The sequence below is a fragment of the Ziziphus jujuba genome, chromosome 3 (genome assembly GCF_031755915.1).
Source record: "Ziziphus jujuba cultivar Dongzao chromosome 3, ASM3175591v1".
Taxonomy (NCBI): domain Eukaryota; kingdom Viridiplantae; phylum Streptophyta; class Magnoliopsida; order Rosales; family Rhamnaceae; genus Ziziphus; species Ziziphus jujuba.
Window position 1 is genome coordinate 16,861,024 of NC_083381.1, and position 23,685 is coordinate 16,884,708.

Sequence of the window (23,685 nt, forward strand, 5' to 3'; positions counted from 1 at the left end):
TTATCTTGTTATGCAAAATTAATATAGTCTAATACCACTTATTTATTTATTTATTTTCCTTTTTGATAAAGACTCTAATACCACCATCACTACACTTGAATGCATCATGAGTTTTCCTGACCAAATCTACAAAAGTTAGCATGGTTAGAACGACAATGAGTATCCATGGGCCATGGTACAGACCAAAGTTTTTATGTCTAAGAAAAAGGAAAGTTTGGATGTTACTTGGTTATTTTCACAAATATAGTTTAATAATAATATATATATATATATATATATATATAGAGAGAGAGAGAGAGAGAAGCATTAAAAAATAAATAAATAAAAAAATAAAAAAGGTTGCTTATAAAGGCCATTATTGATCATAGCAGAAATTCACGGATACGAACTGGCCTTTTTACTGCATTTGTAAAACCCTGCATAAGAAAAAAGAAGATGAATTCCTAAGTACTCAAAACAAATTTGTCAATTTATTTGCTTTAAATAATTAAGCAACCAGAAATACAATGGATGACTCGGTTCTCTCAGAAGAGGTGGCCCGGGAGTGCCCTTGATTAAGTTCACCAAAACATAGATTGAAATTGTATTCAAAATAATCACCGAATAGTTTATGTATAACTCAGATTAGTCATGTAACCAGCTCTCTAAGATCATGATTATGTATAAACAAATATCAAACAAAGTCCATTTAAGTTTACAGGCAAGGGAATTATCATAATTTACTATCACAAAAAGCATGATGATGGATTAATACTACACTTAGAAATTGACATGATTTCAAATCATTTAGGAAGTATGATATACCAGCGACATAATTTTTCCACCTAACTAGTGTGTATTCACGTGTCCACCTAACTATAAGCAATTTTTGCACTTAAAATTGGATAAAGAAAATGCCAAACTAAATAATTCTGTACCTCATTAAATTTAAATAGCAGTGGACGTAAATCTCTCTCCAAGGTTTCTTCATGCTGCACAAAATTGTCAGTGTTCTCTGAAGCTTTATTGTTCGTCTTTCTAAACCTGGTTTTGAAAGTGAACATTATGTCAGAGCTAAGAGAGATGACTTGTAGTAAATCATAATAACCGTTCGTTATGGCATTCTAACTTGGTATGGAGTTTGTTTTCCACCAGAAGATTCAAGAAAATAATTTTCTCAGCTCATTAATGGAGTAAATATGAAGATTATTATCAGAAAAAGCTTTGATTTTCATTGAGCATTTGAAAATAATCTTAAAATATGCATTATAACTCTCTTATTAACATATGGTAATTGTGCATGTGTGAGAGCAAGTGAGCGAGTAGATGTATATGTCCATAGAAAAAGTTACCTGTCAAAGAAACTGGAGGGATTATGAGACCTTTTCTTATCCCCGGAGGACTTTGGTTTCACACTGGCTGTGGCAGCATTTGAACTAGAACCAAATTCTGACGTAATGGTGGATGTAGTGGGTTTAGACTGCCTCAGATTTGAAATAGTAGTTGGATTTTCAGCAAGAGCACCTTTAGCAGGTTGCGGTCCACTAGTTTCTTTTCCAAAAAGAATTTGGTTTTCCTTGTTGCATCCATCCATCAAGTGCACGGATCTTCCAGTACTTACTTGAAAGATCCTTTGTTTTTCAACCTGACATGCAATTTAGAATATTTAAAAGGGCAAGAGAGAGAGAGAGAGAGAGTTCCACAACCCAATTTTACAAAAAGAAGACGAACCAAAAGTAAAGTAATTTGTCTTCGTAGACAAATTGCATCAGAATATAATAATTACGACATTTGCTACAATAGGTCATCAGGTCAAAATCATAGAAACATTATAATATTTGAAAATGTTACCAAGTTCACCTAAACCTTAGAGAAAGGGTAATAACAAATAATAAGAAGATGATAAGAGCCAATATGGACTCCCATTTCTAACTGCTGTTCTACAAGGGTCATTCAGTTTCTATAAAGCAGTTTTGGTTCATGGTGACTATACCAGTAGGTAAAACCAACTAAACACACAAAACTTGATCTAAGAGAATAGCGAACAACACTAGCTTTCGACAAGTTATGTCACTTACCTCATGCACCAACACCTGCTTCATTGCTAAGGGAACTACATAATGGCCAGATGTATAGCCCTGTTTAATTCAAAGAAAGATGTCTCAGAAGACAATCAAAATGTAAAGAACAATGCTGCAAAAAGAATAAAAATAAATAATAATAATAATAATAAATAAATAAATGAATAATTAACTCAAACCTTGAAGTTAACAAAGTCACTGATGGGCGGATCAAAAGCCAAGGCATCTGAAGTTGTTTCATGTCTATGTTCACCAGGCATAGGGCTGAATTTCACATTCTTATATGTTATAGAATAAGATACCATCGCGCTAACTAAATGAGCCAGATCACTCTTCTCTTTCTCTGATAGTAAGGTCACTGCAACCTATGAAAAAATTCGAGACTTTATCAGAAACAATAGCAATGAGAAAAAGTCAAATTTCTCACCAATTAAAATAACGAGGAAAACAAGATTCATCCTAATGACTTTCTCGCTAAAGAAATTATACAGTCAACTTTGTTTCCTAACAGCAGTAACAGCATCAATATGGACAAAGAACAAATTTTCACATTTTTGAAAATTAAAATTCTACCAGAGAGTAATAATAGACGTTTTTGAACTATGAAATAAATAAATGCCGCAAGCATTTATGGAGGAAGCTTAATTAGTTTGTTGAATTATTTTACAATCAAATGTGCAATCAGATAAGCATAAGATAAAAGGAACAAATGCACAAAGACTACAATGAATAGAAAAGAACATATCTGCTATGTCCCTAGTAAAAATTAAAGTTTAAGCTCGAAGAACCATTGTTACATAAAAGAGAAGGAAAGGAATGGAAATTCATCCAAAGAAAAATGAATGAGAAGTTTAAAGTGAAGTAACTTACTGGCCGTAGAGTGGATGGAGACAGAATATGTAACAGTGGTGAAACTGAATCCTCTATGAAGGAATTTGTTGACAAATGCCTTGAAATATATGGTGGAATTTCACAGAACCAAGATCGTAAAGTGTCCATCTTCTCCATCAACGTAGTTCGGAATCTGACTTTTTGTATGAGATTCAAGTAAGGAATAAGAAATTTTTTTTATCGTGTTTTACTTGCTAACAGGTCAAGAGATACCTTTGATAAGACCTTGGCCACTCAATATTTGGTTTTTGAACTTGGGCTACCAAACGATGTACAGTGATTGCAATAGCTGGCTGGTAGACTACAGAAATGCAGAAAGCGGGAAAGGGTTAAGGAAACATATAACAGAAAAACATTGAGATTGTAGGTACAAAATTTCTTTACCAAAAAGCGCCATCTGTTGTGTACGCATACTATATTGGTGCGTAAGATCAGATACACCAAGACTATTCAAGCACTTGACCTTCAAAATAACATAGCAAGTCAAATCAAAAATGTTTTGTTTTAGCATGTTGGAAGAATTCAATGAGGTCATTGAAAGTCACTTACAGTCTTTTGCATCACTGGATCGTGATAATGGAGCTGCAAAAAGTTTTCATGCACACCATCCACTATCATATCATAGTCACCACTGCAAATACATTGACATATAAGTTAGACATAAGATGTTTAAATAAAAGAAGATGGAAATGCAATGTCTACTGGAATTTACTTTATACCGGTTGGAAACGAGAGAATGCAAAAACTCAAATTCACTTGATGCAGGCTGGCTGCTAGTATTAGTCCTTTCTCGTTTAATCTTTCTCTTTTGGAAAATCTAAAGAAGGTATGTTCCACAAAGGATATAACAAATGGGATGTTAAAAACAGTTAAGAAACACATTAAGGGAATATGCCGTTGTACCATACCTCTTTCCAGATATCAAAAATGCTTTTTGACATGTCCTTTCGACCAACGACTTGAGAACTGAGCTCCAACTACAAGCCAACAAAGCATATCAATAACAAACATGATCCAACAAAACAAAAATGTACAGAATCAGAAACTCCCCCAAGAAAAAACCATCACCATATATCAAGGAAAAGGATAACAAATGGAATTCTTTGATTTTTTTGGTAAGAAGCAGCAAATCTCCTCCTACAAGACCACGGACTCTACTGGCCCGGGCAAGTCTAAAGTAATCGCAGAGTGCTAAAGCTAGTGATCTTCATAAAGGACCTTTTAGATGCCCTAAGGTTGCCTGTGGAGAAAAAGCCATGCACAAGCCTACTGCTTGAAGGCTTAGATGGAATCTGAAAATTGCTTTCAGATTAACATAACCTCTTTCCTATAATGAAGTAGATCTTGAGGCAAGGGTCACAATGAGTAAAAAGAGGTAACATTTATAGTTCTTTCCATTGAATTCAAACAATAAAAAATAGTTCTTTCCATTCTCTTTACTCTTGCATCTGCTACAAGAGCTTATTCAAGATTTTGATCTGTAGAATCTGATTGAATTCATGAAATAAACAAACTACCAAAATCACCAATGAAACATTATTTAAATTAACAATCTTACCAAATTGAGGGTTTCCTTCTTCTTATTGAGGAATTGAAGTGTGTTCAAGCATGAGCGTATATCACATTCTGTAAAACATAGCTGAGGTAAATAGAAGGAAAATTTGAAGAACAGGAAAACAATGTTAGAAAAAGATACAAATATAAGTGGCAAGACAATAACAGGCACGGGACTTTAGAACATAGAACGGGGAATGACGAAACTGTACATAACAGAACTAGAATAATTAAATAAAAAAGTAGAAAAAATTTAGAACGAAAAAGATAAATATAATAGAGATCTTAGCAATATGAGTACCCAGGTTACCTCTATGTAAAGGCTAAGCCAACTCACCTGTATATTCGGCAAGTCCAGTAAGTGCAATTGAACTAGTTTTCATTCCCTCTTTGTTACATATATATTTAAGCCTATAATAACCATTTGCAAAAGTCAATAACTCAAGATCACAAACCTAATACGAGAAAGATATTGAATTTCATGTACATTATTGAAGATACCAGTATGCATCTGTTAGTACCGCATATGTTAATCTAGAGAACAAGTCATACTTATAATGGAAATTCCAATCTTGGATGAGTGAATAATAGGTTACATAATATCAATATCAGCAGATTGTAAACATGTATTTAATCACATGCTTTGTTTTTTGATACGTAAATTCTAGGACATAATTCACCAAAAAAGAATCACATAGGAACCAATCAAAAGTTAGAAAACCCAGCTGATCTACAAAAATTACATGCTCATTCTGTACGGTTAAAAACTGGCTTCTTAAAATACAAACTGATATAAATTACATATCCTTCTTACTTTATCCCAAGATATTTAGATAAAATTTTCAAATAAACTCATTTAAGCATGTATTGAATACTGTAAACAAGATCCTCTTTCCATTCACTGACTTCATATCAGAAATTCCAAGGAAATTTCAGAAATCATGAAAGCAACAAAGTATCTACAATGTTTATAAAACAGATGAAAGCAGAAATGGAAAGGCTTGAAATTGTCACAGCAATTAAACATCAGCAATGGTAGTCAAGGATCACCTGCTGACAACACGATTAACTGTTGGTTGAACAAATACATGAACCCTGCAGAAAGCAAGTAGTTGTCAATAAGCAAAAAATACTATCTAGTTTACATGAAAAGAATCATGAAAAGGAAACTCCATATGAATGATAAACTTTCTAAGTACCATTTTCCAGGGAATCATTTAGAATCAATTTTAGTTATCTCCATCATCGATAAAGTACATAAACTCAGGTGAAAAAGCATATTTGTACAGAGAAAACTTTACAGGCTGTAACAATACAAGCACAAATCAATGATATCGATAACAGCACAGTGTTGAGTCATACCTACTTGAATTTTGTGTATAAAGAGTGACATAGATGCAACATTAACAGAAAAAGGACATTGAAAGAGCATTTTTTTTTTATTTTTTTTTTTCCTCGTTGGTGTATTGCTTCGTGAAAAACAGTGATTTATAAGGTGTGAAGTGGTACTTCCCATATGAAGTAAATTTTTATGCTTTGGGATGTGTTTGGGTTGTACCTCAATCAGTCTTCTAAATTTATCCTGGATTTGAAGGTTTTGGAAGGACAAAAAGGAGCAAAGTACCATGGAGACGCATGCTAATGTTATGAGTGGTCTGGATTGAAATCGATGGTAGAATTTTTGCAAAAAAGGTAAGGATGTTTTCATGTTGATATCGTTTCTGGGAAAACTAATTATCTTGCTTCCCTGGCAGCAGTGTTTTCAGCAGTTTTTAAAGGTTGGAAAAGTGTTGTCTAAGGTTGTTTATATTCCTTTTGTGAAATACATAGTTGTTACCTTTTGGTGCATGGTCTGCTAAGTTGAACAGATAATCTAGCAAACTCTGTAATGTTTTTTTATTTTTTCAAAATAAATTTTGTTTCTTCTCAAGATAAATATTTGTACAACATGGCTCTCAAAAGTCTTCTACCGCCCAACAAACAAGATTTTGTAATTAGATGACAACCAATAGAATTAAGAACCATAATTAATTAAACTCCACTAACATTTTGCCACTGACTTATTGAACCTTGCTCTCAACATTTGGTGGTCTTATCAAACATAATTGCAGTCCAGAATTCAACACAAAATGGTGAACGGATATAAATCAAAGAAAGAAGAGGATTAGCATACAAAAGGAAATATCAATTTTTTAAAGGAAATAGTTTGCCTATATTTCATATACAGCAACCCCACAATATCATTTTAAATGTGTGAAAACTAACACTAGAAACTAAAATTTACTCCTAGATGCTCCTGGATCATGAAACTTTTGCATCAGATGTGGAGACTTCATTTCCTACGGATATGAAAAAATTCATGAGGTGGAATATTTGTGGTAATTTTATTAGATATAAATCTGATATCTAAGTGTAACTTTATACCCAAGAAACTATAAATATGTCATATGGACAACTTGGATATGACTAAACTACCCCTTTTTAAGAAAACATAGATATATTTATAATAATAATCATACTTAAAAGAAAGAGGATAACTAAACAATAGTAAGCTCACTCTCATTGTATCTGACAGAAAGATATATCATGTTAATAACAGTTTAGAAGATATAATGTTAAGATTGTCAAAACTTTCATGACTCAAAGTCATCATCTTGCACTCTAATGTTGAAAAGGAAGCATCATCATTCAATATAACAACTTTTAGAATTTAGCAATAATGTTGCATATTTTAACTGAAAGAGCAAAACGCTTACTTTGCTATCTGACGCAACGGTCTCAAAGCAGGGGCATAGAGGTCATTACAAATGCAAATTACCTAAAAAGTCAGCTGCTTTATTACAACTTCCAATCAAAGTATTATTAGCTAAGCAATGTGTGACCAGTACTCACGGGTCTCAACAGAGATGCAGTTTTACGCCCCTTCTTTGCAGATGTTCTTTCATGATTTTCTTCATTTGGAAAATTCTCCTTCCCTGTATCAGACTTCTTGTCTGCAGAAACCTATATGAACAACATAAAATAAAAGTGAAAAATATAATGAGCACTGGGAAATAAAAACCACCATAGCTGAATATATTACCCTCGGTAGAAATGGAGGTTTCTGTTAACGTATAGAATGTGCAACCATGGAGTTTAAACAGTAAATTTCCCTTATGATTCTCATGTTGATAATGAAGTAAATGCAATAACTGACAGTTTGCATTAAATATTAAGGAAAACAAGAATTATACATGACAACAATAACTGATAACAACGAAAGCAGTTATATTTAATCACCAACAGCAATTATAGTAATAAAATAACTATAACTACAATTATATTAAAACACAAATAAGCGTGCAGACAATTAAATTTAATAAATAAGCAGCATTCAATAATGGAAAACACACAACACCCAAAAAAATAATAATAATATAAAACACAAAATTACCATCTTTAGAATAACCTCCACAGCACCTTTGCCATCACCAAGAGCTCCATCTATTTCATCAATCACCTAGAGAAAAAGTAGTAACTTGTTTCTTCTGCATACATTCTAGAATAAGAAGGGTAACCATAAAAAATAATACCAACCAAGCACTTTGGCCTCGAGTCAACAGTGACAGAGTTCATCTGCACTACATCAAGAATTTTTGCTTCAATTGTTGATGATGACCGATCATCACTAGCATTAACCTACAGAGTAAAAAACACTTGAGGGAAAGATAAAGGAAATAGAAATAACAGACTAGAAGAGATAACAACGAAACTAAAACGTAGAGTGTTAAAAAGAAAAATAAAATGAAAAATAAAATGTAGGGCAAAAATAATGTATGGGCTCATGTTTATGGACTCTACTAACATAAGTTAATAACATAGACACACACAAATATAAAATCAAGAGAAACAATTACAAATGCCAGTGAACTATAAAATACCTGAAAGATACAATTTTAATATGCCTATTTAAGATAATATTTAAAGTAAGTCATAATACAGTCAATGAATATTTAATGCATATACAAGTGAGGGAGAAAGAGTTGCTTAGTTTGAGCTTTTTTCCTCCATTTTTTTTTTTTTCTTATATCAAAGTTGCTTAGTTAAAATGCAAATTCTAGTGAAATAATAATACGCCCATAAGAACTTTTGATTATCCTCGAGCACAAACAAAATACCTCTATAACACGATATCCACAATGTTTTGCAGCTACATGCGCAAGTGTTGTCTTCCCCAGCCCTGGGGGACCACAAAGTAGTAGGATCTGCAAGAGGCATAAAAGTTTGGTTACCAATGGCTCATCCCACAAAAACTAATCATAAGTTGTCTGCCCTAGAGTTAGACAAGGTAAAAGCCATTATTGTCTAACATTAGAGTATGCCATAAAAAGATACTAAGACTCATACCTGCATACATCAATCAGTCATATACAAGTCAAAGAAACATGGGAAATGTAAATAGGATTCCACTATAGTGGAAATCCTGTTTTCCAGTTCCTTGTTATGCAAAGGATATTTCAATTAAACTTGGGGATTTAACGGTGAGCAAAAGAAGTCCAGAAAAAAAAATTTCACCAGTTATTGCAAATCAGAGCTCCTTTTCCCTCAATTTTTATACAGAATTTTTATACAGATCAATCTTCAAAGCAGTTACTTTCTTTTCCAAGTACTTAAGCTAAGATTTCCACATTCATTGTTAGCTACTGTGACTTAGCAACAATCTGCGCCTTACTTATTGGAGACACAACATCCTCAGCATCTTCACTTTAAGAAACCGTTTTGAGAAAACCATTCATTCGTCCATTAATACAGGCTACTTAACAACTATCCCAAATAAATAAAGGACCAGTTGGTTTTCTTCTTGATGAACTCTCCTTTGCTAGTTTTTTATATATAACATTGAGGTGATCATCAACATTATATGAGAGAGATGAAAGAGAAATATATATGAGAGTATAGAATCAACAAATCCAAATGGCTAGGGTATTTCATAGTATATTTGCAAACTGCAAAACCTAATCAAGGCAGTTTTTATTGTGCAAATAGTATGTGTCCTTGATCTTATACAGGAAGCCTTGAGAATGGTGAACATGAGAGCTAATGATAGAATAAAATTATCAAAAGATTGAAAACAAAATATCAGTAAATCAACTAAACCAAAACCAAAAAAAGATTATTCAGCAAAAAATTCCACAAGACAAAAGAAAGGTTATTCAGCAAAAAATTCCACAAAGGAGAAAAATGCCACCAGGACTTCTGGGATGCTACCCAAAAAGCACTTCCTAAGCAATTGAAAATATCAAATATTTGTTCCTCATAGTAATTGTGACTGGCATGTGGCAAGCACCTATCAGAAACATCTTTTTACATGTTCGATTTTACAGCATCTAGTACCGATACAGAAGAAAATCATTACTAATAACATAATAATTTCATCTTATGTTTTGAAGAATGCACAGATCGATAAGATGCATATTAAACAGGACAAAAATATGATGAAAAAAATCTCACCTTCTGTTCTGGTGGACCTGTAGACCTTGATTTTTTGTTCCACAAGTCTTGAACACCTTTCGCACCACTATCTTTATGGTCCAAAGCATTAGAATGACTAAAATCTTCCTTATTCCATCTTGATCCTCTGTTCTTCCTTGGAAAATTAGAATCCAGAGATTTTCGATGTTGAGAAATTGAAGAATGTCGTCTTAAAGCAGATAGAACATCATCTGGGGTACTCCTAACCTCAGAACCATAAACACAAGAATCCCATTGTTTCAACCATAGAAGGACCTGCATTGATGTCCAGCTTCCTAAAGTTACATAATGGTAAAAACATTTCTGGAGAACATTTAAGTTAATGAGAGCTTTAAAAGACACTGAGAGTCATATTACACACCTCACGGTTTGTCTGTTCATCACTAAGTAGCTCAGTAAACGAATTTGGGGCATATTTATCCACCCAAAGTTGTTCATGAACTACTGGAGTTTCAGGAGGGATTATATCATTCGGTTCGCCAGAACTAGCTTGCATGGCCTACCAGAATAAAAAAAAAAAATGAGAGATACATTTAACAATAATTTTAGTTGCTTTACACCTAGCCTCTGAATCCTTACATTGTAGGCATTTGGAAAGGCAAAATTGATACAAATTCTAAAATCAGGTAATCATTAGAAAAATCATAAATCCTTTTTAAGACGACATTGCTGTCACTGATGAAGAATATTCTATGATGCATTGAGTATGTGGTGAATAAATTCAGTGTTAGCTTCAGATAATCACACGTTATGATGAAAAGATTTTATTTTACAATATCGAAGCTTACTATCCATGAGTTTTGCTTATATCAACAGTTTTGTTTGGCTTGCTATTTGAGTGTTAACTGTATATGCTGCACTGACATTTTTTCTTTTTCTTTTTTGAACAGAGTATGCTTTATTAACTCGACATACATATAACTGGGGTCTGTTTCCGATTAGTTTAAGCTTTTGTGTTAAGGCTTCAACCACTCACTAGATTTTTTGGAACTTCTGGACATATAAAAAACTAGGAACTTCTTTCAAATTTATTCAATTTTGAACAATATTATCATGGAGATTATGATTAATGTCACAAAATTCAGTACGTAACTATTATTAAACTGCTTTAATGCATACCTTAGTGAAAGCCTCTTGCTCCGCTTTTTGCAATAGAACATTTATTGGTTCCAAAATAAGACCTGAAAAATGTAACAGAAATCCAATATACACTGACTATTAACAGAGCTCCAATAAACCACAATTGAAATGAATTTCACATAAACAATGATAATTACAATAAAAACCGTAACTCACTTATATCAGGCAGATGCTAAAATTACCAACACTACAGCTATTAATTTCTTTTTCTTTTTTCCCACATTTTCTCGGAAACCAAACAGTAAGATCCTACCTCCAGACTGCGAAACAACATCAAACTTCTTCTTCGGCTGCTCTACCTTCTCAAACCTATTTATCTTCGCATAAACCCTATCGCCACCAGACGGCGCCGTCACGGGGATAAAATCGCCATCAATCTCCGACGCATACCTCCACACAAACTTCTCCTCCTCAACAACAGCAGGTTCTTCCACCACCATAGGTTCGCTCTCCTCCGGCGGCGGCGAGTACCTGAGCCAATCCTCATCGGCTTCATTCGGCAGATCCTCTTCGACGGTGGTCCTGCTACGTTTCTCATCCGACGGTCCAGACTCTTCCAGAACCAGCAACGCATCGGGACCGTCCGTTGTTCGAGAGCGCTTCTGGCCGTTGGATTGAACTCCTGGGGTGGATGATGGAGGATCATCGTCGGACGGCGGTGATCTGAAGTGGGAACGTTGTTGTTGCTGTTGTTGTTGTTCATCTTCTGGGTAGGGTTCGGGTGGTTCTAGGTCCAGGTAGTCTTCGTGGTGGTCGTGAAGTTGGGCTTCGAGCAATTCGAGCTCTTCTGGAAGCGGAATGTCCATATCCATGTCCATTGGTGGTTCAAATGCAGAACGATTACAAAGAGTAAAGAAGCATTAGGGTCGAAGACAACGAATGCCTGTGTTTTGGCGGGAAAACGAACCCAAAAAATAAAAATACAAATAAAACCGCTAAAATGATATATATATATATATATATATATATATATATATATATATATATATATATATATATATATATATATATAGTCCATTTATGATGCAGGCCGTTTTTTATGGTGCGGACTGCTACGATGATTTTTTATAATATTGATGATAATTTTCTATACATATATATCTATTACATGCTTTATTTATGCAAATAAAATAAAATGAAAACTTTCGTTTACAATTTTTTTTTATATTTTATAGTTTATATTATGCAATGCGACTAAGAGAAAATAAAATTTGCACATATAAAAAGGCCACGAAGATTTGCATATCTAATAAATCCCTGAACCCAAAACCATCGTTTATCAATCAAATTCCTTCAAATCTTTAATAATTACTTAAAAAATAAAATTATATAGCATTTTCAAAAAGTTTTAACTAACCTTAAATTTAAACAATAATCTATTAAGTTTGTATTAGATTTTTCTTACAGGTGTTTACCAAATGAAAACTTTTAGTACATCACGTTTGCCAAAATAAGTGCAATATTAAAATGCTTTTGATATATAAAGATATAAGAATTCAAATTTCACATTTCATTTATAATTTGCCAAAAAAAAAATTGCAAATAAAATAAATAAATAAAAATGTTTCAGCTTGCCGACAATGAAGAAGACTACAATTGTAAAGCCACAAATTTGCTTCCAAGTAATTACTTTGTCACCTTCTCTCTTTTTTATGAAACACTCGAAGTGGTAGCTACATTAGTTCAACCGTACAACTTCCCCACTAACATAAAAATTTTGATTAAAAAAATGTAAAATACACAAATAAAAAAAAAAAAAAAAACTATTTTTATAATCATGTGGACATAGACATTTACTCTATGTTTATTTCAGTACTTACGAGATTACGATTTTATTGTATTTTTACCAAGTGAATAACGTTCAATCTAAAATTACCTGACAAATACATTACACACAATTACACACCATGTGAAATTTTGGAATTATTCCTTACACGTGTCCAACACAATTAGAGTAAAGACAAAATACATCCTTTTTGCGAATGTTAAGTAATAGCTAATGACTATTACCCTTAATAAAAAAAATAGCTAATGACAGTTGCTCCTTTACGTCGAGGTTAGGTTGTCTTTGTCTTTTTATTACATTATTTTAAAATTCCTACATAATATGTATATATATATGTTATTTTGTTTCTATCTTTTTTAACTAAATAAATTATCTAAAAATTAATATGTATTTTCAAAAATTATAAACTTTAAATACAATGTTTTATTTCGAGTTGAAATATTAAGCCACCGAAAATAAAAATTTAAATATTTCATAGTGTCAAGCTCTATGCTCTATTGCATATTAATAGGCAACATTTGTGCATAATAAATTATCCATGCATCAACCATATGGGAAAAAAATAATTGGAGTCGCTAATTTTGAATACCAAATGGTGTGCCAATATTTTATAGTTTTACTGGTTTTAAATTATATTAATTTATCAGAAAAAGTAAATGATAAAAAAAAGTTATAATAATTTATCTTCTGTTAAAAGAAAAAAGCTAGATGAATTTATTAATAAAAAAACATAGATAAAGAATAAATCAACAATACATGTTTGGGTCTTTTTTTTTTTTGGTTGGGTAATATACTTTTAGATCTCTGGAGAAACATATATATAGACCGGTGAAATATTTCAAATTCCAAAAACGCTGAATCGCAAGAAAATTCTATAGTTTCTGGAAAAATTTTCAATGAATTTTTTTTTTGTCCTAATTCCACTTGGAAACTAATTTTATATATATATAAAAAAAAACATTACATTAATTGTTTTGTCACCAATTCATACACTATTTTATCCAATAACGTGTAAACTTTCATCAATAAAACAATTTTAATTAAAGATAATTAATATTTCACACATTTATCTAGATTCAATTACAAAAATATTTTACTTTAAATAGCCCAAAAAAAAAAAGAAAAAAAACTTTATCTTTTTCTTACTAAATTCCGAGGGTATGCCACTAAAATTCAAAGGAACCGCGTGAGAGGCAAAACGAAGATATTTCCTCCAAATTTCCCCAAAAAACTGTAATATAAAAATCAAAATCCAATCCAATCCAATCCTAATCCCTATTATCCATCATTACCATTTCACAAACTATTTTAAGGTAAATCCCTAATCTCATTTCCCTCTCTCAGTGCGTATACATATATATTTATACGTATATATATATAATATATATATAGTTGTGGTATATATACGGCTTTAGAAGCGCAAATCCAGCAATTTGTTGTGTGATCCCATCGTCTATCTCTCTCTCTCTTTCTTTTTTCTTTCTCTCATTTTTTTGATCTGTGAATCTGCGAGAGGCCATTTTTTTTTTTCTTTTGGGTTGTTTGATTGTTTTTTGAGATTAGGGTTAGGGTTTTTGGAGATGGGCCAACAGTCTTTGATCTACAGCTTCGTGGCTCGTGGAACGGTGATTCTCGCTGAGTATACGGAGTTTACAGGGAATTTCACCAGCATCGCCTCGCAATGTCTCCAAAAGCTCCCAGCTTCAAACAACAAGTTCACATACAATTGCGATGGCCACACCTTCAATTACCTCGTCGAAAATGGATTCAGTGAGTCTCATTGCATTTGTTTTCATTATGTTTTCAATATTATTATTATTTTTATTTTTATTTTGAGCTTCATTTCTCGGTCAAATATGATTCTGATCTCGATTCCTTGGACTTAGTCCATTTTTGTTGACTTTTTCTTTGTATGATCCATGCGTTTTCACATTTTGGTTTTCTCGCAATTCGGATCACACACATGTATACGTGTATATGTATATACGTGCATATAGGTGTGGTGTGGCTGTATATTTGATTTTGTCGTTGAAAATATTACGTTTTGATTGTTCTTGTTTTTTAAAATTTATTTTTGATAATGGATAATTCAGAAATGTATTTTTTTTTTTTAATTTTTAGATCCAAGTAATTTGTTATACCCTGTTTTTAGTTTGGAAAAAGTTTACGCATATGTTTAATGTTGCAATTATATTTGATGAAACCTGTTTGTTTTGCTATCAAGGGATTGGAAGAAATGAACCAATTGAGCAATGATGCGATTAATGGGAAATATTGTGTTAGAATTAGGAGATATGTGGTCTTTGAACTATGTGGATCTGAAAAACAATTGGACTCTAATTGTGTTATTTATTCAATTTAATTAATTTTTTGGATCTTGAAATTTACGTAGTAAAGTTATTTGTATGTACATTACTATTCGTTCTGTGAAATGTGGTTCATTATTTTAAATGGAACATTTTGATGGATTGAGCAGCAAGTTGTTAATATCCGCAAGATGTTCTTAAGCATGGATTTTGAACATTTCAGGATTTTCTGGTTGAAATGTTCTGTTGCCAGATTGACAAATGATAATGTTTTTCAAATATAATTTATGTATGTGATTTGAAGTATATTTGTTTTTCACGCTTAGTGTTGTCTTCTGTTAAATGTCAAATTATTTCTGTTCGGATTGGTAGGGAAAAAAAAAAAAAAAAAAGCAAACAACAACAAACTTATGGGAACCTAATCCTGGGATATTAGTGCATTCTTTTTTTGTGTCTGTTAATTCTTGAATGTGATACATATATATGGATAAACTTTATTGACTCTGTTGTTTGCAATGCATAATTATATAGGAGCAAATTTTGTATTATCTTGGACATAATGGTTATTTGCATCTAAGTAGTTTTCTTAATGGATTTCTTATTTTAATTCTTATTTCCATGTTGGATTTCTATGAAGTTCCTTTTTCTTAATACCAATTAGCAAATAGAAACTTAGGATTGTTGAAATAAGTACTCTTAAGATATTTATTATTTATACTATTATAGTTGGTATATGCGCAGGATTTAGTTTTTGCTTTAAATGTTTGGCAAGGTGGTGATATTTGTTAAAAATATCTGCCAGCTTGTCCTTGTAGCTTTGCTTCGGGTTGTTGATAAAGTTTCTAGAGAAGATTACCATCCTAGCTATCCATGTATGGGAAGACTGTCTAGCTGCACCGATATGAGTCTAATAATGCTTCTCCTTAATCTTTTCCCCTCTTTAACTTTTTGAAAATCATGAGACTGCAACTATTTAGGAGACAGGAAAATAGAAAGTTCTAGAAAAGGGATGAGAATTGGAAGCTAACATTTAAATAGCTCGTCCCATGAGATACTTGGAGCTTTGTTAGTTGTAAAATGAAATATGAACGGCACTTTATAGAAAATAAGTATAAGTCATATGGCAGCTGTCTTGAAACAATCATGTTAGAAAATTTGTCAAGGACTGTTATAGTAGTTTATCAGTTGAAGCAAACTACTATTCTGTGTTTCCTATTCATTAATTCTGGTTGAATTTGATATTTATTATTTGAAAATACTCATGCCTTATGAATGTACTGGTTTTTAATTATGCCATGTTGCATTCTGCAGCTTATTGTGTAGTTGCAGTTGAAGCTGCTGGTAGACAAATTCCCATTGCGTTTTTGGAGAGAGTTAAGGAAGATTTTAACAAAAGATATGGTGGAGGAAAAGCAGCAACTGCTGTTGCCCATGGCCTGAACAAGGAGTTTGGGTATTTATCGCCATCTTTCTTCAGATGTGCTTTTGCATTTCCTTGAACATGGTTAACTCTTCAGTCAATGTTGTAGGTCTAAATTGAAGGAGCACATGCAATATTGTGTGGATCATCCTGAAGAGATCAGCAAACTTGCAAAAGTGAAGGCTCAGGTTTCTGAAGTTAAAGGTGTTATGATGGAAAATATTGAGAAGGTAGAGAAAGATCTGCTTCTGCTTTCCTTTTTGCTGTGTCTGGATGCTTGTTTTGAATTTGCGTTTGCTTTCTATGATGGTCTTTGAGCATTGCTCATGGTATTGAAGTGTGCTTTCATTATGTAGATCGAAATAAATTTACTGTGAATTTTGTTTATAAATCTATCTATTGTGCAGGTTCTTGATCGTGGTGAGAAGATTGAGCTGTTGGTGGATAAAACTGAGAATCTTCGTTCCCAGGTGAGTTCAACAACTCCATGGTTACATTGAACTACTGGACTTACTGTCTCATAAAATAATTTTTTAGTCTAAAAGCTATTTGCTATAATTTGCATGTTTGTTTTATGCAACAAAAGTTTGGGTTTAAGATGGGGATTGTGTGGTCTTCTACTTTAGTTTAAGTTCATCTCCCTTTTTCTTTATCAGAGCTTTTATTATTTTTTTAATTTTCTTCACTCCTTGAAATCAAAACAACGGAATATTGCAGGCTCAAGATTTCAGACAACAGGGAACTAAGATGAGAAGGAAGATGTGGCTTCAGAATATGAAGATAAAATTAATTGTTTTGGGAATCATCATTGCCTTGATTCTCATAATTGTATTGTCAGTTTGCCGTGGTTTCAATTGTTAAATTGCTGTGGAGTTCCCTTGGAATTTTTCCTGCGTCCACACTTCTCAAGTACTGGTAAAGCTCCTGCTTTGCACCTTGCAGATCTGTGTCTCTTGGGGTTTCTTAGGTTATGCCTATCTCCTTCTGCTAGACATTTAGGATGATGGGGAGGGTTTGTATTCTGGATTGCTTGTATAGTTATTATGTTTTTACCTTTTCTAGGTATAGATAAATCTCTATATGATTTGTGTATTTGGATATTTTTATTTAAAATGTAATTGAGCAATATTTGGATGATTGCAGATTGGTTGCCCTTTTGAAGGTTTTCCTTTTATCAGCTAATTTTTGGTTGTTTTTTTGTGGATTTTGCGGTTGATTTAGTTCCAACTTCATACTATATATTATGATGATGACGATGAAAACTGGCTCAGCAAGACTAGGGTTTGTATATTGCTATGTGCAGCAATGATGAGAGAGAATAGATGGTGCCCATGTAAACGGATCATAAATGAAAATATCTCTCTGTTCCCATATATGATTTCACGAACGCAACTGATAGATCACATCATTGGCACATGCAAGAAAGGTGGGAAACTAAACTCTTGAACTCCCTTCACACAAGGGTTGATTTAATCACTATTTCTGGGTTGATTTAACCACTATCTCATGGAGAAAAGGAAAACTTGGTATTATTAAATATGGAAGTTCAAGCAACTTTGCTTGCTTAAGACCCTTTTTTGGCAGGAAAATTATGGTGGAAATTTGGAATTACAAAATCAGGTAAGAACCATTTGCCATCGTAAAATGTGATAAAAAAGCATGAGCTGAAGTGAAATTCGGTGCCAAACAAAACTCGCCCATCTCTTATCTATTATAATACAGTGTAAACCTTGATTATTTAACAAGGTCTCCATACAAAATTACAATCCATTGCTTTATTGCCAAAAAAATTCTTTACTTTTTGGCTTTTTCACACCACAATGACTGCTTGAAAGACTGCAAACCTGAATCTTATTACAGGAAACCCAAGAAGGGATTATATGGATCGGCTTCATATTACTTACTTGCAGGTTTTGTTTTATACAGATACTGATCAGAGTTATTTACCAGTTTTTGTTGTTGTAACAATCAGACGTAGCACATACAAAAACGAACAAGTGGAGGAAGCTATAGAAATCAACAAGCTAATTGATCTCTAAATGGAGATATTTCTTCAAAGATGGGAAGTCTCCTTGATCTAAATGGGGTCCATTGGTTCATCAACTGATCAAGCCCCTCAAGGAAAGCATCTTCTATTTTTGACCCTAACGAATTTGATGACAACTTCTCGGATTGGCATCGATTCAGTTCCTGCAGCAATTCCTCAACACGGTTTTTTGACTTGGGGTCGTCTGCTCCTACAAGCTTACCTTGCAACACTTCATTGAGAACTGACCATGCATCAGCATATCGTGTTTGTTTGATCAGGCAGAGACACAAGTTGCAAGCTTTGTTAGCATCTGGATCAATTATCTGAGCTTTTTGATATACCACTTCTGCTGATAGATAGTTTCCTTGTTGCATGTATGCCCAACCTAAGTTACCCTGAGTCAAGGGCATGTAATGTCAGGATTTTTTATAACAAGAAATAAACAAAAACAAAGAGAGACCAAAACAAAAAAAAAAAAAAACAAAAAAACAAAATAATGATAATAAGTGCCACGTGGGATTCAATTGTGTTCTAAATTCCTTTGCTAATATAACATTACAAGACATCAAAACAACTTCTTAGCAACTTTTACTCACAACAAAGAAGATCTCATTTAAAAGGCATGTAGCTTCTTTTTTTACTTATAAAGCAAATGAGCAAAAGGGTTATAAAATTCCTTATAGAAATCATAATCACATAGGAAAGAAGAGAAGCAAAATATTGAAAAAAACTAATGCCAAAGGTTGACATCAGTCTACGAGTAAATAGTTCATTAGTACTATACAAGCAGCAATTTAGCAGTGGACCAAAAAGTTATTAATGTAACTCAGTACCAGTATTCTGGAGGTCTCTTGCTTGATGGTGACCTGAAACTTCCTGCCATGAGAACGTGCCGTCTTGGTAGGCTTACCATTGAAGGCTTCTCCATGGTAAATCATCCAAAGCTTCTGCTTCAATAGCTCTATCTGCTCATCAATTCTTCCACATTTCTGCTTAACTTAATATGATTAGAAAGCAGATAAACGATAAAAGAACCACAAACAAGTTAGTCTATTCAAGGAGATGATCATATGAAAATAAACTAACAGGAAAGAAAAAGGGAGGAAACCAATACGAAAGCAGAGCCAATTCAAAAAACATAAGATTTCTTCAGAAATTGACAAATACATTGTCAATACAGCAAATTATACCAAACAGAAATAATCAGTTGTATTGAAGTTGTTATGCTTCTGTTCTGTACTAACCTTGTATAAGTCAATAAGTACATTGTCTAAGGATTCCTGAGCCTGTCTTGAGCAACGATCCCTGAAAGATTTTATCGCTTCGATTGCTTCTTCTGCTCTATCTTGCTGTTTCATAACTACTGCCATGTCCTTGAGGGCACTATCAACTCTATCCCCTGCATTGATTGCCTTCCAGAATAGAACTATAGCCGCATCTGGATCTTTCTCAACCAACTATTATGCAAGGAAAATCGATCAAATAGTGAAAGAATAAAAAAAAAAAAAAGAAAAGGGCCACTTCAAGAGTTCATTAACATCACAAGATAAACAGGCATTTCCATGACCAAACAGAAACCTAGACACTTAGTTAACACAAAAGATTCCAAGAAAAAACAGCGAGAAACTATGTGCAAACAAATTTTCTCTTTTTTCCATCCCTTCCAGACTTCAATCAGAAGAAAACTATACAAAACTAGTACTGTCCTAACAAGTAATTAGCTACTAACTCCCAAGTAGTAATGGAGTATATGAAGCTCTCCAAAAGATAACTTAATGAAAATGACATATCTTATTTCTCAGCTCATCTAAATCTGAACCTCCTCTAATGTCATATAAACCAACAAATGGCGAAGGAGCAAAATTGGTCATAACTGAAACAAGATCAGCAAATATTTGACCTATCAAAGGGTATTTTAGTAATTTGAGAAGATAAAAAATACAAAAAATTAAAAAAATGCAATGACCAAATTCTCTGCTTTCTCTATCACATGGTCAGCTGTCCTAACAACTCAGAAAGTCACCAACTCTTCCACCCTAAAGGGAAAACTTCTTAGGCTATGTTTGAATTTGACATCTATTGTAGAAAAGGGATAAAACGTATAAAAAAAATTAAACTTTCATTATCTTGCAAGAGAAAAAAAAATAAAGTTGAAAAGTCAAATGAAAACAAATTTGCAAACATATATTAGAATTTTTTTAATTTTCCATAAAAGTTCTTTTTTATTTTTATTTTTTATTTTAATGAAATTGATTCCAAAATCCAAAATCGAGTAGCAGTTTCACATATGAAGTCATTTCAACTATATCATCCAATAAAGGTTTAAGCTGAGAAGATCAAGTCAACAATATTAGGTGCAGAAAATAGACAATTGTACAAATGAGAAAACTCCATTATTATGAAAGACGTATTCATAACTTGGCCTGGGGTCTACGAAATTAACGGTCCACAAAAATTCACATTTATGTACAAAACCAGATAACGTTAATTTTTTTATTTTTTATTTTTTAGAAATAAATGTTAAAAGTCTATAATTTTCTCACCTAAACAAAATTCTCTTCAGATTTCTTTATCATAAGTGAGTAATTTAAGATGATCTCCATTCCAGGTTGATTAGGAATTTAGGATATACACATCCATTAATAAAACTTTAAAAAAAAAAAAAAAAAGGCGGTTTGATTAGGATATAAACATTTTTTACAATTTCCCAGAATTTATTTACCACCGAAACAAACACATCACAAGGAATAAACAAATCCCAGAAAAATTTCCAACACAAAGAAACGAAAAAAAAAAAAAAAAAAACCATAAAAAAACTCAATCCAAAACAAAGAAAGGAAAATAAATAAATAAATAAATAAAAGAAAAGGAAAAAAAAAAAACATATATTAAGCAAAACGGCGAAACCCAACAATCCAAATCATAAAAATATAACATAATACATAAAAATCACGATCATAAAATAAAACCAATTATAAAAATCTCAATCCAAAAGAGGGAAAAAAAAAAAAGAAAAAAAAAGAAAACCATCAAAGCACATAGTATACATGTACATACATATAATATGCATGAATATAATTAAAAAAATTTAAGGAAAAAAAAAAAAAACCTGGACGTGCTTAGCTCGAACATAAGGGGAATCACCAGGAGGTAATTTGTGAAGGACATGGAAAGGAGTCTCATGAGCTTCACTATCTAATTGCTTCTCTCCTAATTTCCTCCTACTCATCCTTTTTGATCTCTCTCTCTCTCTCTCTCTCTCTCTCTCTCTATATATATATATATATATATATATATATATTTGGATAAAAACCCAAAACAAATTTCTCTACTCTCTTTCCTTTCTGTTTTTTTTTTTTTTCAGTCTCTCAGAGAAATGGGTAGCTGAGAAAAAAAAAAAAAAGAAAAAAGAAAAAAAAGAGAGAGAGAGAGAGAGAAGAGGAAAAGAGGAAGAGATTCGGAGAGGTATAGATTTTGGAATTGGCAATGGAGGAGGAGAGGGAAGAAGCTGACGACAACACGTTGCCGAATATAATTTTGGAGGTTTCTTTGTAAAGCCAAAGCGGATGAAGGGAATCGCTTTTGCGTCCAAATTCATTTTTAATTTTTTTTAATTTTTTTTGCTTTTTTGGTGGATCCGCTACTGCCTAGGACTGGTTCGCTTCCCACGTCTGCGATTGGATGCGTGTCGTTATGCAATTAACCGATATCCACTTTCATTTCTTTTTCCTGCTTTTATTATTTGATTTGACTTTTACAACACTACTTTTTATTTAAAAAAAAAACATATCCAAAATCGATATTCTTTTAGAAAAAATGTTGATTTTGCATAAACTTTCTTAAAAGTGTTGATTTGGATACGAATCTGCATGTAAATAAATTGTATCATAAAATTATTTATTCTATATGTAGATATATGTATGTATGTATATATATATATATATATGTAAAATGATGAACTTTGTTTTAGCGAAAATAATAATAGGGACTTCGGAATTATTTTAAGAGGTAGGCTGGCACGCTGTGTAATGTTCTTTTAGAGTTTTGGGCATTTATATACATAATTTTTTCCCCATATTGTAGTTAGCCCAATTAAATAGATTTTTTTAAGTAAATTGAATATGTTTCATTTTTTTCTTATTTTCTTCTAATTTTTTTTTAAATAATATATGATTTCAATGTTATGACAATAATATGATATTTTCAATAAATACATTAAAAATTTATATAAAAAGTGATAATTTAAAATAAAAAGAGAAAAAAATTATTTTAGATTTTGTTAGAAATTAATTAAACAAAATGAATGGAGAAGTAGAAAACTAACAATAAAATTGGTCATTAAAATGAAGAATTGGCATCTCTATAATTAAAAGAACATTAAATATTAATTAAATAAATATTATTTATCAATAACTATAGTCCTTTGCTCTCGGTGACTCAATTCTATTACTTGAATCAAGCCTGTAAAACACTTGATAGTGGCACTTTTAATTATATAATTATTTTGTTATTAACTAATTGTATTCATTGTAATTGTAAATGATCAGTAATTTTTAAAATTTGTAATTAATAAGGTATTATATTGTATTTCAAAAAAAAATCACATTGTATATAAATATTATAACTATGTTTAATAAGTATGATTGTAAATAAGTAAGAGATGGAAAAAAAAAAAAAAAGATAACTGAGATGTAATGTATTAAAAAGCTAAGAAAGTGGAAAAAAAAAAAAAAAAAAAAGAAGAAGAAGAAGAAGAAAGGAATAGCTATTAAACTGAATTTGGGGTGTGTGGGAGCAAAATTAGAGGCGCACCATCAATTTTTGCAATCTAATAACAAAATATACTAAATTTTTTTAAAGAAAAGTGCCTGCCGGGCCCTACTTAGTCCGTTCATGTATATATATATTTATATAATTTAGTTTCGCAAATAATGTAATCACAATCTTAATTTATATTGTTTATTTTTATTTTCATGTTTTTAATACTA

At 32.1% G+C, this 23,685-nt stretch overlaps 3 protein-coding genes across 5 annotated transcripts; 1 reads left to right on the plus strand and 2 right to left on the minus strand.

Annotated features, from left to right (window-relative positions):
• Nucleotides 1–173: 173 nt before the first annotated feature.
• LOC107422579 (uncharacterized) lies at nt 174–12,064 on the minus strand. Of its 2 annotated transcripts, XM_016032043.4 has the most exons (23): nt 11,410–12,064; nt 11,136–11,197; nt 10,378–10,515; nt 9,996–10,271; nt 8,663–8,749; nt 8,082–8,183; nt 7,939–8,004; nt 7,398–7,508; nt 7,262–7,323; nt 5,556–5,600; nt 4,843–4,916; nt 4,510–4,577; nt 3,860–3,928; nt 3,671–3,768; nt 3,501–3,582; nt 3,336–3,414; nt 3,165–3,252; nt 2,931–3,084; nt 2,240–2,425; nt 2,058–2,117; nt 1,332–1,624; nt 918–1,023; nt 174–416 (listed from the first exon to the last, which is right to left on the minus strand). In XM_016032043.4, exons 1-23 carry the CDS (start codon nt 11,972–11,974, stop codon nt 363–365), a joined length of 2,925 nt encoding a protein of 974 aa, XP_015887529.3. In that variant the 5' UTR covers nt 11,975–12,064; the 3' UTR covers nt 174–362. The 2 variants fall into 2 exon arrangements, with proteins under 2 accessions (XP_015887529.3, XP_024931217.3); XM_025075449.3 differs by lacking the exon at nt 8,663–8,749 and having other exon boundaries at nt 11,410–12,062.
• Nucleotides 12,065–14,100: 2,036 nt separating this feature from the next.
• Nucleotides 14,101–17,810, plus strand: LOC107422587 (vesicle-associated membrane protein 722). 2 transcript variants are annotated; one of them, XM_016032055.4, is made up of 6 exons: nt 14,101–14,255; nt 14,506–14,712; nt 16,560–16,701; nt 16,778–16,898; nt 17,076–17,138; nt 17,386–17,810. In XM_016032055.4, the coding sequence occupies exons 2-6, from the start codon at nt 14,523–14,525 to the stop codon at nt 17,527–17,529; spliced, it is 660 nt and encodes a 219-aa protein (XP_015887541.1). In that variant the 5' UTR covers nt 14,101–14,255; nt 14,506–14,522; the 3' UTR covers nt 17,530–17,810. The 2 variants fall into 2 exon arrangements, with proteins under 2 accessions (XP_015887541.1, XP_060671682.1); XM_060815699.1 differs by lacking the exon at nt 14,101–14,255 and having other exon boundaries at nt 14,283–14,712.
• A 533-nt stretch (nt 17,811–18,343) lies between these two features.
• Nucleotides 18,344–22,173, minus strand: LOC107422586 (protein SULFUR DEFICIENCY-INDUCED 2). The gene is made up of 4 exons (XM_016032052.4): nt 21,807–22,173; nt 19,942–20,154; nt 19,531–19,686; nt 18,344–19,092 (listed from the first exon to the last, which is right to left on the minus strand). The coding sequence occupies exons 1-4, from the start codon at nt 21,924–21,926 to the stop codon at nt 18,685–18,687; spliced, it is 897 nt and encodes a 298-aa protein (XP_015887538.3). The 5' UTR covers nt 21,927–22,173; the 3' UTR covers nt 18,344–18,684.
• Nucleotides 22,174–23,685: the final 1,512 nt, after the last annotated feature.

What these genes read in the sequence shown, in the direction of transcription:
- LOC107422579 (XM_016032043.4), bottom strand. Translation starts at nt 11,974, where the DNA reads ATGGACATGGATATGGACATTCCGCTTCCAGAAGAGCTCGAATTGCTC. An exon ending in TGGACTTGCCGAATATACAG is followed by an intron (nt 4,578 to 4,842) that starts GTGAGTTGGCTT and finishes TATGTTTTACAG; the next exon opens with AATGTGATATACGCTCATGC. An exon ending in CCCTCCAGTTTCTTTGACAG is followed by an intron (nt 1,024 to 1,331) that starts GTAACTTTTTCT and finishes TTTCAAAACCAG; the next exon opens with GTTTAGAAAGACGAACAATA.
- LOC107422586 (XM_016032052.4), bottom strand. Translation starts at nt 21,926, where the DNA reads ATGAGTAGGAGGAAATTAGGAGAGAAGCAATTAGATAGTGAAGCTCAT. An exon ending in TTCGAGCTAAGCACGTCCAG is followed by an intron (nt 20,155 to 21,806) that starts GTTTTTTTTTTT and finishes CTTGCATAATAG; the next exon opens with TTGGTTGAGAAAGATCCAGA. An exon ending in TACTTATTGACTTATACAAG is followed by an intron (nt 19,687 to 19,941) that starts GTTAGTACAGAA and finishes TAAGTTAAGCAG; the next exon opens with AAATGTGGAAGAATTGATGA.
- LOC107422587 (XM_016032055.4), top strand. Translation starts at nt 14,523, where the DNA reads ATGGGCCAACAGTCTTTGATCTACAGCTTCGTGGCTCGTGGAACGGTG. An exon ending in CCTCGTCGAAAATGGATTCA is followed by an intron (nt 14,713 to 16,559) that starts GTGAGTCTCATT and finishes TGCATTCTGCAG; the next exon opens with CTTATTGTGTAGTTGCAGTT. An exon ending in GGCCTGAACAAGGAGTTTGG is followed by an intron (nt 16,702 to 16,777) that starts GTATTTATCGCC and finishes TCAATGTTGTAG; the next exon opens with GTCTAAATTGAAGGAGCACA.